Source organism: Microcaecilia unicolor, chromosome 5 (assembly GCF_901765095.1).
Source record: "Microcaecilia unicolor chromosome 5, aMicUni1.1, whole genome shotgun sequence".
Lineage (NCBI taxonomy): Eukaryota > Metazoa > Chordata > Amphibia > Gymnophiona > Siphonopidae > Microcaecilia > Microcaecilia unicolor.
Genome location: NC_044035.1, coordinates 105,159,194 through 105,172,647, shown reverse-complemented (window position 1 = coordinate 105,172,647; position 13,454 = coordinate 105,159,194). Strand labels below are relative to the sequence as shown.

The window sequence follows — 13,454 nt, the reverse complement described above, 5'->3', positions numbered from 1 at the left end:
TACATTTTTGGTAGACTCTGAACACAAAACAATCTGCATTGCCCCTCCACTTTCTCACTGAACTGCTGCTGCCTTAAGCTGTGCATTTCACACTCTCATGTTGAATGAGAAATTTTTTCCTGTTGTTGTAGGAGCAAAGAAGGCCTGAGTAAAGCCAAAGATATTCTGACCCGCCTTGGCGTGGAGCCCTCACATGAAGACTGCATTGCAGTGCAGCACGTTTGCACCATCGTCTCCTTCCGCTCTGCCAACCTTATCGCCGCTACCCTTGGTGCTATCCTGACTCGCCTGCGTGATAATAAGGGAACACCTCGGCTACGCACCACTGTTGCTGTGGATGGTTCTCTTTACAAGATGCACCCACAGTAAGTTCCTTACTATGTTAATGTCTGCAAAGGTCAGGCATTCACAGCTGACACTTGAGCCTGCTTGGCAATCAAATCTGATAAGCCAGAGCCATATAGCACCAAGCCTGAACCTGTTACCAGAGACATAAAAGGATGAATGTTTTCACACTGTAATCTTGATGTGTCAGCCAAATGTCAAGTGATTCATAGAACCAACAATTCAAAGCCCCTTTAGATACAGCCAGTTGGTGATCAGGGATAGGATGTGTTTTGTTTTCTGGTTCATTTTTGGTAGCTATTTTTGCTCAAGGAGTAGGGTTCAGAAAAAGCCCTACACCTAGCTAAAGGCAGGACTTATTTCTCACTCCTATAGTTTAGAAATTTTCCACTAACAGGAGACACAATCTCCCTGATACTGGTACTTCAGATTGGACTGCACTTCAGCTTACTCAGCCTGGAGGGACCTCTGCTGTCTATCAAAAGGCCAAGAGCCAGGGACAGACTAGGGAGATAAACATACCAGGTGCCACCTACCTTTATTTCTCTCCTTAAATAGCTCTGAAGCTAGATACTGGGGAAGCATCATATCCTTTCTGCTTGTGATGGGGAGTCTGCCTTCCCCATGAATACATTCCTGCCAGCTCCTTACAATATATATATATATATATATATATATATATATATATATATATATATATATATATATATATATATATATATATATATATATATATTCTGACCCTTCAGCATCGAATTATATTATTATTTATGTGTGTAAATAAGTGGTTTGTGATTTCTTCCATCAGTGAAAGTCATCAATTTGCATGTTCTGCCCTTATAGCTCCCTCTGGGTTGGGTTCAACAGTTATCTAGTTAGTTTGTAACTTCTGCTCTTCTGTGCTGAGAGTTTATTCCACCTTTTGGTAATAGCTGTTTATTCTAGCAAAATAATCCTTCATTTTCTTAAAACCCCTTGGGGGGTTGGTAGTCAAATGTTTTATGGACTGAGTACTTTAGAGCAACTGGAGAGGCTGAACATGCCTATAAAAGACGCAGAAAGATAAACATTTCTCTAAAATTAACCAAGTCACCTGAATCAGATGGAGTATCTTCAGAATTGGTAAAAGCTGAGGATACTGAAGGGAAAGGTGATTTTTTTTTTGTCAGAGCAGAACTTAGTTATAATAATAGAGATGCCCAAACCTAGAAGAGACACAGCCATGGTGGAATCTTAGCCTCAGATATTGGTATTAAATCAAGATAATTAGATTTAACTTACATATTTGAAAATGGATTAAGTGGGCCAAACTTACTAAAAGATACTACTGTATTACTAGGCATGTAATGTGTATTATTTACCATAGGTCCCATTTTATGCATTAGGATTCATTTGCTAATAATGTACATTAACGACAGTAGTCACTTTAGGATGTCTAACCTTTAGTCACGGAGAAGCAAACAGGATATCCAAAGGACTGTAACTCAGTGGTCAGTGTAGTGAAGGTTATGACATCAGTTTACTCATACTGGGAAACTGATGCACCTGTAGTAAGCCCAGACATTAAAGTGGCATTCAGTAGGATTACATAGAAATATTGGGGTCTCTATTCAGTGGTATATTTCTGGATAGGTTAGAGACAGAAGAACACCAGAGGACGGCACACAGGTCCTAGTTTGGAGGAACCAGGGATCCAGGATAATAAAGCACAAAAGCACCGGTATGGCAGAAAAGATGCTTTATTCCAGGCTTGTCCAAGGTCAGTCCTTGAGGACTGCAACGAGGCCAGATTTTCAGGATATCCCTAATGAATATGCATGAAAAAGATTTGCATGCACACTAAATCTATTTCAGATCTCTCATGCATATTTGTTATTTAACACGATGTCAGCTATTCTACAATTACTCTTTATTCTGTATCACAAATATCAAGTTCATAAAACCATTTGTCAACACTAGACCAAATACATAGGCATTCACACCCCCACATTCATCCACGCCTTGTGCCAGATCTAACTAATACATCAAATACCTCACTACCCCCGTGAACCTACTCATCAGCTCTTATTACAGTTAATAGTTGTTCAACACTAGTTTCCACCTATTCATATATATAACCTCCAGCATTCTCCTTTTATCCACCACGCTGTATGTAATAACAAGCTTCTTAAGCAACTGCCCTGTTAAACTCTTCATTGATTATGAACATTGTCCATACTGCTCATATTGGCCATATTATCAGTCCTTGGACTCGTTGTTACTTGCAGATCGTTCTCCATTCCACTATGACCTTTAACAATCAGCAGGCTTCACAGTCATTTGGCAATTTACAATCCTATATCTGGAACCTCAAGGCTGGTCTCATTCTACGTTTCGCTACTTGAGCGTCATCAGGGGTCGGGTTCAATTGATGATCCCTCACCATTCATGGATATCAGGTGAGCAGGAACTCAAACACTTCCATGCATCCATGCCCCAGCAGAAAAACGACCGTGGATGAATGTGGGGGTGTGAATGCCTATGTATTTGGTCTAATGTTGACAAATGGTTTTATGAATTTGATATTTGTGATATAGAATAAAGAGTAATTGTAGAATAGCTGACATTGTGTTAAATATTCAATATATAGAGTATAGCTATTAAAAAATAGTTTTACCCAGTATAGACTGTTGTAAATGCATATTTGTTAGGGATATCTTGAAAACCTTGTGTGCAGATCTCTCATGCATTTTCATTAGGAGTGCCCTAAAAACCTGGTCTGCTTGCAGGCTCCTGATTCCTGCCCCCCATCAAGGCATCCTCAATTAAACCCCCCCCTCCCCATTTCAACTCCCCCCCCCCCGATTCTAGCCCTCCTCATCAAGGCATCTGCAATAAAAAGCCCCCCCTGATTAAGCCCCCCCCCCCAAACTGAGGGCCTCAGGGCCCTTACCTGGCAGCTCAGTGATTGCCAGGCAGAAGCGATCCCCTTTTGCTCCTGCCCGACTGGCGCTGCATCCAAAATAGCACCCCTAGTAGTAGTCTCATACTACTACAGGTTTCTGCATCCTGCGGTATATCAAGATCACTTTTACCACACCTTGATAACTTCCCCCCTTATAGACTTAATGAGGGTAATTTTATAACAGAGAGCCTAGAATAAGGTGATAAAAATTTGCTAGACTCCCCAACCCCAGTACCTTGTCTTTATTTCAATGCCAGGCCAATCTGTAATAAAATGCTCTTGTTAAGGGAACTGATAAAAGAGTCTGATGCTGGATTTATAGCTGAGATTTGGCTCCTAAATACTGAGAGCCCGTTTTTAATCGATATTTATACATTAAGTTTTAACGTTGTACACTATCCTAGGTTAAATAAGAAAAGAGGGGGACTAGCCATAATTCATAGAAGTTTATTTACTTTATCTATTTTAGATTATTTACAAATGGCTGGCTTAGAGACAATGAAATGCAAAGTGTAAGTTGATCTATCAAATGTGTCAATAGATATACTATTAATCTGTCGATCTCCAGGACCTTGGAAGAATATTCAATCCCAACTACTCAAGCATCTTATTCAATTTTCAAACTTACTTATTGTAGGTGATTTAAACTTACATCTGGAAAATCAATCTGACTATCCAGCTTATTTTCGAAGGAAATTTGCTGATGACACAAAGTTATTCAAAGTCATTAACTCGCGACAGGATTGTGAAAAATTACAGAAGGACCTTACGAGACTGGGAGACTAGGCGGCTAAATGGCAGATGACGTTTAATGTGAGCAAGTGCAAGGTGATGCATGTGGGGAAAAAGAACCCGAATTATAGCTATGTCATGCAAGGTTCCACGGTAGGAGTTACGGACCAAGAAAGGGATCTGGGTGTCGTCGTCGATAATATACTGAAACCTTGTGCTCAGTGTGCTGCTGCGGCTAGGAAAGCAAATAGAATGTTGGGTATTATTAGGAAAGGTATGGAAAACAGGTGTGAGGATGTTATAATGCCATTGTATCGCTCCATGGTGCGACCGCACCTTGAGTACTGTGTTCAATTCTGGTCGCCGCATCTCAAGAACAATATAGTAGAATTGAAAAAGGTGCAGCGAAGGGCGACTAAAATGATAGCAGGGATGGGACGACTTCCCTATGAAGAAAGACTAAGGAGGCTAGGGCTTTTCAGCTTGGAGAAGAGACGGCTGAGGGGAGACATGATAGAGGTATATAATATATTGAGTGGAGTGGAACAGGTGGATGTGAAGCGTCTGTTCACGCTTTCCAAAAATACTAGGACTAGGGGGCATGCGATGAAACTATAGTGTAGTAAATTTAAAACAAATCAGAGAAAATCTTTCTTCACCCAACGCATAATTAAACTCTGGAATTCGTTGCCGGAGAATGTGATGAAGGTGGTTAGCTTAGCAGAGTTTAAAAAGGAGCTAGACAGTTTCCTAAAGGACAAGTCCATAAACCACTACTAAATGGACTTGGGAAAAATCCACAATTCCAGGAATAACATGTATAGAATGTTTGTACGTTTGGGAAGCTCGCCAGGTGCCCTTGGCCTGGATTGGCCACTGTAGTGGACAGGATGCTGGGCTCGATGGACCTTTGGTCGTTTCCCAGTGTGGCATTACTTATGTACTTATGCCAGCCATCTTCTGACACAAATTGGGAGATGGCCGGCGATCTCCTGAACCCGGCCAAATTGGTATAATCGAAAGCTGATTTTGGCCGGCGTCAACTGCTTTCCGTTGCGGAGCTGGCCAAACTTCAAGGGGGCGTGTCGGTAGGGTAGTGAAGGCGGGACGGGGGCGTTCTCACGAGATGGCCGGCTTCGCCTGATAATGGAAAAAAGAAAGCCGGCCCTGACGAGCATTTCGCTGGCTTCACTTGATCCCTTTTTTTTCAGGACCAAGCTTTAAAAAGGTGCCCCAACTGACCAAATGACCACCGGAGGGAATCAGGAATGACCTCCCCTTACTCCCCCAGTGGTCACCAACCTCCCCCCCCCCCCCAAAAAAAAAAAAATATGCCAGCCTGAAATGTCATACCTAGCTCCCTGACAGCAGTATGCAGGTCCCTGGAGCAGTATTTAGTTGGTGCAGTGCACTTCAGGCAGGTGGACCCAGGCCCATCCCCCCCTACCTGTTACACTTGTGGTGGTAAATGTTAAGCCCTCCAAAAAAAACCCAAAACCCACTGTACCCACATGTAGGTGCCCCCCTTCATCCCTAAGGGCTATGGTAGTGGTGTACAGTTGTGGGGAGTGGGTTTTGGGGGAGATTTGGGGGGCTCAGCACCCAAGGTAAGGGAGGTATGCACCTGGGAGCAATTTTTGATGTCCACTGCAGTGCCCCCTAGGGTGCCCGGTTGGTGTCCTGGCATGTGAGGGGAACCAGTGCACTAGAAATGCTGGCTCCTCCCACGACCAAATGCCTTGGATTTGGCTGGGTTTGAGATCGCCGGCATTAGTTTCCATTATTGGCGAAAACCAATGCCGGCCATCTTTTTCAATAATACGGTTTGGGACTGCTCTTTGCGGCGCCAGCCAAATAGATTTTTTGGCCCTAAACATTTTCATTTTCTCACATTATTGCAGAAAAACGTCTATATTTTGGGGCCACCCAGGTCCCACTCATCACACTCCCATCACGGCCCTTGAAATGTGAACAAATAGTGGTGCAAAACATCTAAAGTCAGGGTGTCAAAAGTCGCAACTTGGATGTTTTTGAGAGAAAAATGTCCTTCTGCCATCTTATGACCTTTTTGGACATTGTTTTGAAAATGAGACTCATTGATTCCTTGGACTACCCAGAAGAATTTTCAGACCAAATCTTCCCCTTCGTCCTCCTCATATCCTCATTCATTGAAACAGTTTTGTCACTGCTTAGAGAATATGGCAAAAATCTAGTGATATTGCACATAGGAAGCTATTGAAGCAAAAAGCCAACTTACATAAACATGAATTAAATTTATTTATTTATTTATTGCACTTGTATCCCACATTTTCCCACCTATTTGCAGGCTCAATGTGGCTTACAAAGATCTGTTATGGCATCGCCATTCCAGGGTAGTAAATACTATCAGGAAACAGTATTATTTTATATTGATTGGTCTAGACTCTCCAGATCACATTTTTTTGAGATAAATCATTAGAAGGTTCATTTATAACAATTATAAGTGAACCTTCTAATAATTTAAGAACAACCTGATGCTACCAGATGTGCCACTTTTTTTGAAGAAACAATTACTTCTATACAGCAGTCTTGTGGCTATAAATCTCCATTTCTTCCATGTTTTCCCTTTTTTTTATATTCTGACATAGGAGTACCAGTAACAGAAATTGTTGTTAAACCATTAATTTGCAAATTCTCTAAGTCATCCTGTCCATTGAATTGTTGTCCTGCCTTTCTTATGAACAACCCACCAAATTGCATCCTTAAATAGGTTACTCGCTTTTTAAATTGTGCTTTAACTATGGAGTTTTTCCCCCTACAAATGAGTGAAATAATATTAACCCTATTCCAAAATCAGGCAACTTGAATGCCAAACTGTTGGAGGCTGTCGTAGGATATCAACTATCCAGATTCTTAGAGAATTTTGATCTGCTACATGTTACCGAGTTTGGCTTCCAAAGCCTGCATATATCGAGTTCTTATTGTTGACTTATATTGTTGCAATTTGATATTTCTACTGCATTTGACACTATCGATCATGACGTCTGGCTATTTAAATTGAAGGAGTGTGGACTTTCGGGTACTGTTTTGAAATGGTTTTGCAATTTCTTAACCAATAGATTATATGTCATTAGAAAAGATGGTATGCTATTGCACAAATGGAAGCCAATTTGTGGTGTGCCATAGGGCTCACCAATTTCACCAATACTGTTCAATATATATATGCGTTTCTTACATATGGGAAGGGAAATGGGACTTGATATACTACCTTTCTGAGGTTTTTGCAACTACATTCAAAGAGGTTTACATATATTCAGGTATTTATTTTGTACCAGGGGCAATGGAAGGTTAAGTGACTGGCCCAGAGTCACAAGAAGCTGCAGTGAGAATTGAACTCAGTTCTCCAGGATCAAAGTCTACTGCACTAACCACTAGGCTACTCTGCCACATATGATTGAATTAGAACATCTTTTCTCTCATGCTGATGATGTATCTTTACTAATAACAACTACCCTTTCAGATCATAATGTTGTTTGTCAAAAGATAACATATTACCAAAATCAATACCTGGACCATTTCCCATATGTTAAAACTGAACACCGCCAAAACCAATATATTATGGTTTGGGAAGACTGATGAACAACTACCTAATACTATTACTTTATTTTCAGGAGAAACCCTGCCAATCAGTCAGTCGGCTAAAATTTTGGGAGTGATATTAGATCGGTCTTTATCTTTTGACTTCCATGTTAGCAAATTATACAAGAAAATGTTTTTAACAAAGAGCTATTAGATCATACTTTCTAGAGGATCATTTTGCTTTATTAGTTCAATAATTACTTCTCTCAAAACTAGATTACTGTAATGCTCTATATTCTGCCAAAATTTGGAGAAAGTTCCAGTTGTCACAGAACACGGCAGCAAGATTGATCTTGGGTACTTGAAATGTGCTCATGCCACTCTTTTGTTGACAACACTTCACTGGTTTCCTTTTAAAGCCCGAGTTGACTTTAAAGTGGCCTGTTTCATCTGTAAAATGCCGTATAGCCTTTCACCTATTTTATTATCAAATCTAATTTCTCTTCCTACAATAAATCGAGCATGTAGATCTATAGATCATTTTCTATTAGCACACCTTTCCTTTAAAGGTCTATCCAGAAAAAGATGCTTAAATTCTCTTTTATTTTGTACCCCAGATCTAGAATGGCCTTCCTCCTTCTTTAAAACTTTAAGTAATTTAAAAGACATTTGAAAATGTTTTTATTTTAAGCAATACTTATCTTAAAGTTTTTGATAATCTGTTGCTTTTCTTTTTCTTCTTTGTTGTATCATCACTGTCTTTTGTAAACTGCTTTGAACCTTTTCATGGATCTAGCCGGTTAGAAGAGTTTAGTTTAGATTAGATTAGGTTAGATGAGTGGCCTAGTGGTTAGGGTGGTGGACTTTGGTACTGAGTTCAATTCCCACTTCAGGCACAGGCAGCTCCTTGTGACTTTGGGCAAGTCACTTAACCCTCCATTGCCGCATTGAGCCTGCCCTGAGTGGGAAAGCATGAGGTACAAATATAACAAAAAAAATTAGATTAAAAGTAGGCACCTACTTTTGTGCTAATGAAAAAAATCAAAATATAAGAAGTGTTTTGGAGCCTTCTGCATTTAAATTAGTGGTTCAGAGTCTAATACTAGGGCAACTAGATTACTGTAATGTAATCTATCTAGGATGTCCTAAGTTTTTATTTAAAAAAAAACTTCAGATGATATAGAATATGGCAGCTAGATTAATTCTATCAGCACATCTTACAGAACGAGTAACCCCTCCGTTGGTAAAATTACATTGGTTGCTTGTAGAGGCCCACATCTTTTTTAAGGTATGTGTGCTAGTTTTTAGTATTTTGTATGGCAACTGTCCAATAGATATATGTTGAATATAATTGGTTTCCCGAATGTTTCTGGAAACATGCTTCTGCTTGAGTATCCTAGTGTTAGGAATGTTATTTTTGCATTTCTGGTTGCTCGTACGTGGGTGACTGATGTAAACTTTACAGGCCATGGGGGACTGAGAGAGAGGTGAGGGAGCTGTGCTGGACCCGCGGAAAGGGGTACAGAGGAAGGGGAAAGAGACTGGATTGGGGGGGAGAGAGATTGAAACCCATGGGGGAAGGAGGGGATGCCAGAAACATTGCATTGGGGGGGGGGGGCACTGCCAAAGCAAGTTAACTCGGGGCATCACTATGCCTTGGACCGGCCCTGGTAAATTACTAAAAATACCACCATTGTTCATGTTGATGGTTCTTAAAACTAGGTATTTCCTCGCAAAACTGCCTCCAATATATGCAAGATTTTAGAGACTATTGAACAAGTGTTGGAAAGACGGAAATGCTTGTGGGTGTCACAGTCTCAGAGATGTGCTTTAGTAAAAATGAGAGTGTTGCCTAAAATGCTGCAGCTTATTAAATGGGCCTGAGGGACAGGAGTTCTGGAGCCCAGTATTATAGCCTGTGGAAAAGAACGCTAAATGGTCAAATTATTCAGTATTACTGGATAGTGGTATAGAAAAAGGTGTGAGGCATTTGGTAAGGGATGCTTTACAAAGGTGCGCTGAAAAATGACTTGTGGTAGTGTAGGTGTGGGTTTTGGGTGTGCGCTGATCCATTTTTCAGCGCGCCTTTTTAAAATTATTACCAAAAATGGATGTGCGGCAAAATCAAAATTGCCGTGCGTCCATTTTGGGTCTGAGACCTTACCGTCAGCCCTTGACCTAGTGATAAGAACTCACATGGTAACTGGGCGGTAATAACCTATGCGTGTCAAGTGCCACTTTTTCAGACGTGCGTATCGGACGCTTGCCAAAAATGAAATTAGTGCAAGAGCCACGTGGTGGCCGTGTGGTAACTCCATTTTGGTGCGTGTAGACGCTTACGCGACTTAGTAAAAGGGCCCATTTGGTCCAGTACATACATTTTAAATGGATTGAGAATTTAAACCCAGAATATAAAACTTGGGAGTCTATCATTAAGCAAAATGCAAGCTATGAAAGTACTGCATACTGGTTAGTATAAAAAAGGAAAATATACAAAACATACAGAACTTTGAGAAAATGTGGCAATGGTGAAATATATGCAAGGTACTTTGTACTGGGCCAGAAGATAATGTACTGCTGAGATGTGAGGAATGAGTGAGTAGGAATGTGAAGTAAACTTGAGAAATTCAGACAGGTAAAGGTAAAAAATAGCCAGTATTGTGGAGTTTGCTGTAATTTAATAAGACATGAAAACATTTGTGTATTCATTGTGTATTGCCAATTGTTTGCATTCTATGTTAAATGTATTGAGACTTGATATACAGCATCATCCAGTTCAAGTCTAGGCGATTTAAATGATACTGATACTATCTCGGATCAGCTTGTATAATGCTGGGTAAAGGTTGCTTTGTGGTAGGCCCATTGAAGGAACCACAGTGGGTACCTAGTAAAGTGTTAAAACTTGATTAGCTGAATATTGAAGATATTTGCAGAGAGAGGGAGGGGGGTGTTAAGGAGGGATGTATGGAACAGGTCCCGAGGAGGCGTGCTATGTTCAGACAGTTCTTGCATGTACTTGTATTAGCTCTGTGTTTTTAAGAGTTATTATACCAATGACTTGTTCAATACAATGAAAATTTAATAAAAATACCAATTATTTAACAAAAAACCCAACAACAACATATTAGCCAGAACCTTTTGTGCCATCTTGGCCAACAGTCCTTGCCCCATCTTTGCTGCTTGTGCTGCAAGGAGAATGTCCCTGCGAGAAGGAGGAATGACACACTGGAATGAAAACAATAACATTGATTCTAGAAGTCAAATGTGGTTTTGAATTTTCTAAGAGGTTGCCTGCCATGGCAGAGAAAGTGGCATAGTGACAGGCTAGTGCCTTCCAAACACTGTCAAGAACGTACATGGATATCATTCCAGTCACTCCTGTGATTCTGCGTATGAAACTCACCTTAATGCATGGGATCCATTACAATGCTGGCTCTGAAATTCACTTTTCCTTGTTATTTGTGAGGAGCTGCTCTCTCAGTAGTTATTTTTGGTGGAACAAAAATGGTCAGGGTGAAAAGAAAATAAGGGAAACCGATTCAGTTGAGCACATTTTTCATAGGCAATATTTTGATGCTGTCACTTGCAGGTATGCCCGGCGTTTGCACAAGACAGTGAGGCGTCTCGTCCCTGACTCCGACGTGAGGTTTCTGCTGTCTGAGAGCGGCAGCGGGAAGGGAGCTGCCATGGTGACAGCAGTGGCCTACAGGCTGGCTGAGCAGCACAGACAGATTGAGGAGACCCTGGAGGAGTTCCAGCTCTCTAAAGAACAGCTGCTAGAAGTGAAAAAGAGAATGAGAATAGAAATAGAAGCTGGGCTAAGGAAAAAAACCCACCAAAGTGCGAAAGTGAAAATGCTGCCAACTTTTGTACGCAGCACCCCAGACGGATCAGGTAACATGCACAAAATGATCAGGGCCATGCTCAATTTCACTAAAACTGAGCATGCACGCAACATGAGGGGAAGCAAGACAGGCAATGCTGAGAGAACAGCACTTGAAAAAGGCTTCAGCTGGTGGGGATTGGGGACCCCTGCCAGCCAAGGTACATGGGATTGTGGCAGGGAAGCAGGCCAAACTGTGCCCCCCACTTTGGGCTCCGGACCCCCCCAAACGTTGAGGTATGGCTACTCCCCTGGAGCCTACTACTGAAAATCAGTGCTAATCTCATACCCACTTCCCCAGCCCCCACCCCGATATTTAGCACTATTTAACCAGCCAGAATAGCTGCTGACCAGTTAAATAGCATTTAACCGGCTATCAACTGATATTCAGCGGTGGATAACTGGCTGTCCCCCGCTGAATATCCCCAGTTAGCAGGTAGCCAGTTATATCGCCTGATATAACTGTCTGTCTGCCGATTTTTAAAGCCAGTTTAGCGGCTGTATTTGGCCGTGTGAAAACGTGGGATATCTGCATTTAACCGGCTATCAACTGATATTCAGTGGTGGATAACTGGCTGTCCCCCGCTGAATATCCCCAGTTAGCAGGTAGCCAGTTATATAGCCTGATATAACTGTCTGTCTGCCGATTTTTAAAGCCAGTTTAGCGGCTGTATTTGGCCGTGTGAAAACGTGGGATATCTGCATTTAACCGGCTATCAACTGATATTCAGCGGTGGATAACTGGCTGTCCCCCGCTGAATATCCCCAGTTAGCAGGTAGCCGGTTATATCGCCTGATATAACCATCTATCTGCCGATTTTTAAAGCCGATTTAGCGGCTGTATTTGGCCGTGTGAAAACGTGGGATATCTTCAGCCAGTTTAAAGATAACCGGCTAAGTCTGAATATTGACTTAGCCGGTTATCTTTAAACCAGCCATAAATAAACTGATTATACAATGCCGGTCACCGGAAATGGCCCAGCATTGAATATTCGGTTTTAGCTCCAACCGCAGGAGTTAGCCTGTCTTACTCCCACAGTCTGAATAACAGCCTCCCAATTTTTTATCCCGCCCTAAATCTGCCCCTTTTGCCATCCACTTTTTGTGTTCCTAAATCTAGGAGTTTAGTGAAATTTAGAGTATACATTTAGGCACTGAGCCTAATAAATTTTAAGAGTCCAATTTATAAGCATAACTGTCAAGGTTAGGAGCCCCATTCTTTGAACACTGAGCCCCATAGTTTTAGAATTAAACTTTGTTTCATAGAAAAATATACTATCTTGACCTGAGGAAAGAGGACTTGGCCTCCAAAAGCTAGTCAAAAATGTATTAAGTTAGTTCAGTATAGGTATAAACTTATTTTTCCTTTTTCTGTTTTTATTTATTAATAGAAAATATGTATGGCCAGTTTCCAAAAGACATTTACCCTGTGTGAAAACTGCCATCTTTCCTGCAAGTAAAAATGCTTGCTGATGGATTCTTAAGTTTGTGTGGTTGTCTGGACTTATTGTTTTGCCTTAACTGTAGTTATGTTTGTTGCCCCTCACAAAAACTGCCACCCTAGGTGACTACCTCATCTGCCTGATGGTTAAGCCAGCCCTGAGAGCAAGCATAACATCTAGAGGGCAAAGGGGGCACCATTAGATACTCTTCAGACCCATGTGCTTAATGCTGAGGAAATGAGAGACTTTCCTTCTACAGAAAAGAGCAGGAAGGCTGTGAGCAGCTGTTTGCAGTTGAAACAGAAATGTAGACAAAGGCTTCGCCGCTGACTCAGTTCAATCAGGGATGTTTTGTGCCCCAAAAATTGGTTGTGAGGGAACGCACTTTTTTAGAGGCCCCAACACAGGCTATTAGGCAATATGCCTGCATCAGGGGTCTGTTATAAAAACATAAAACAATTACAATCATGCATACTGTGCACACAAAAAAGTGTATGCAAGACTGTAATTGTTTTGTTTTTATAACAGACCCCACAGGCAGGCGTATTGC

At 41.3% G+C, this 13,454-nt stretch overlaps 1 protein-coding gene across 1 annotated transcript in view; it reads left to right on the top strand.

Moving 5' to 3' along the window:
• Positions 1 to 13,454, top strand: part of LOC115470187 (hexokinase-1) — a 128,686-nt gene that overhangs the window by 73,828 nt on the left and 41,404 nt on the right. The window contains exons 9-10 of the mRNA XM_030203149.1: positions 132 to 365; positions 11,169 to 11,473. Of these exons, the coding sequence (XP_030059009.1) occupies positions 132 to 365; positions 11,169 to 11,473 (539 nt within the window). The remainder of the gene's footprint in view (positions 1 to 131; positions 366 to 11,168; positions 11,474 to 13,454) is intronic.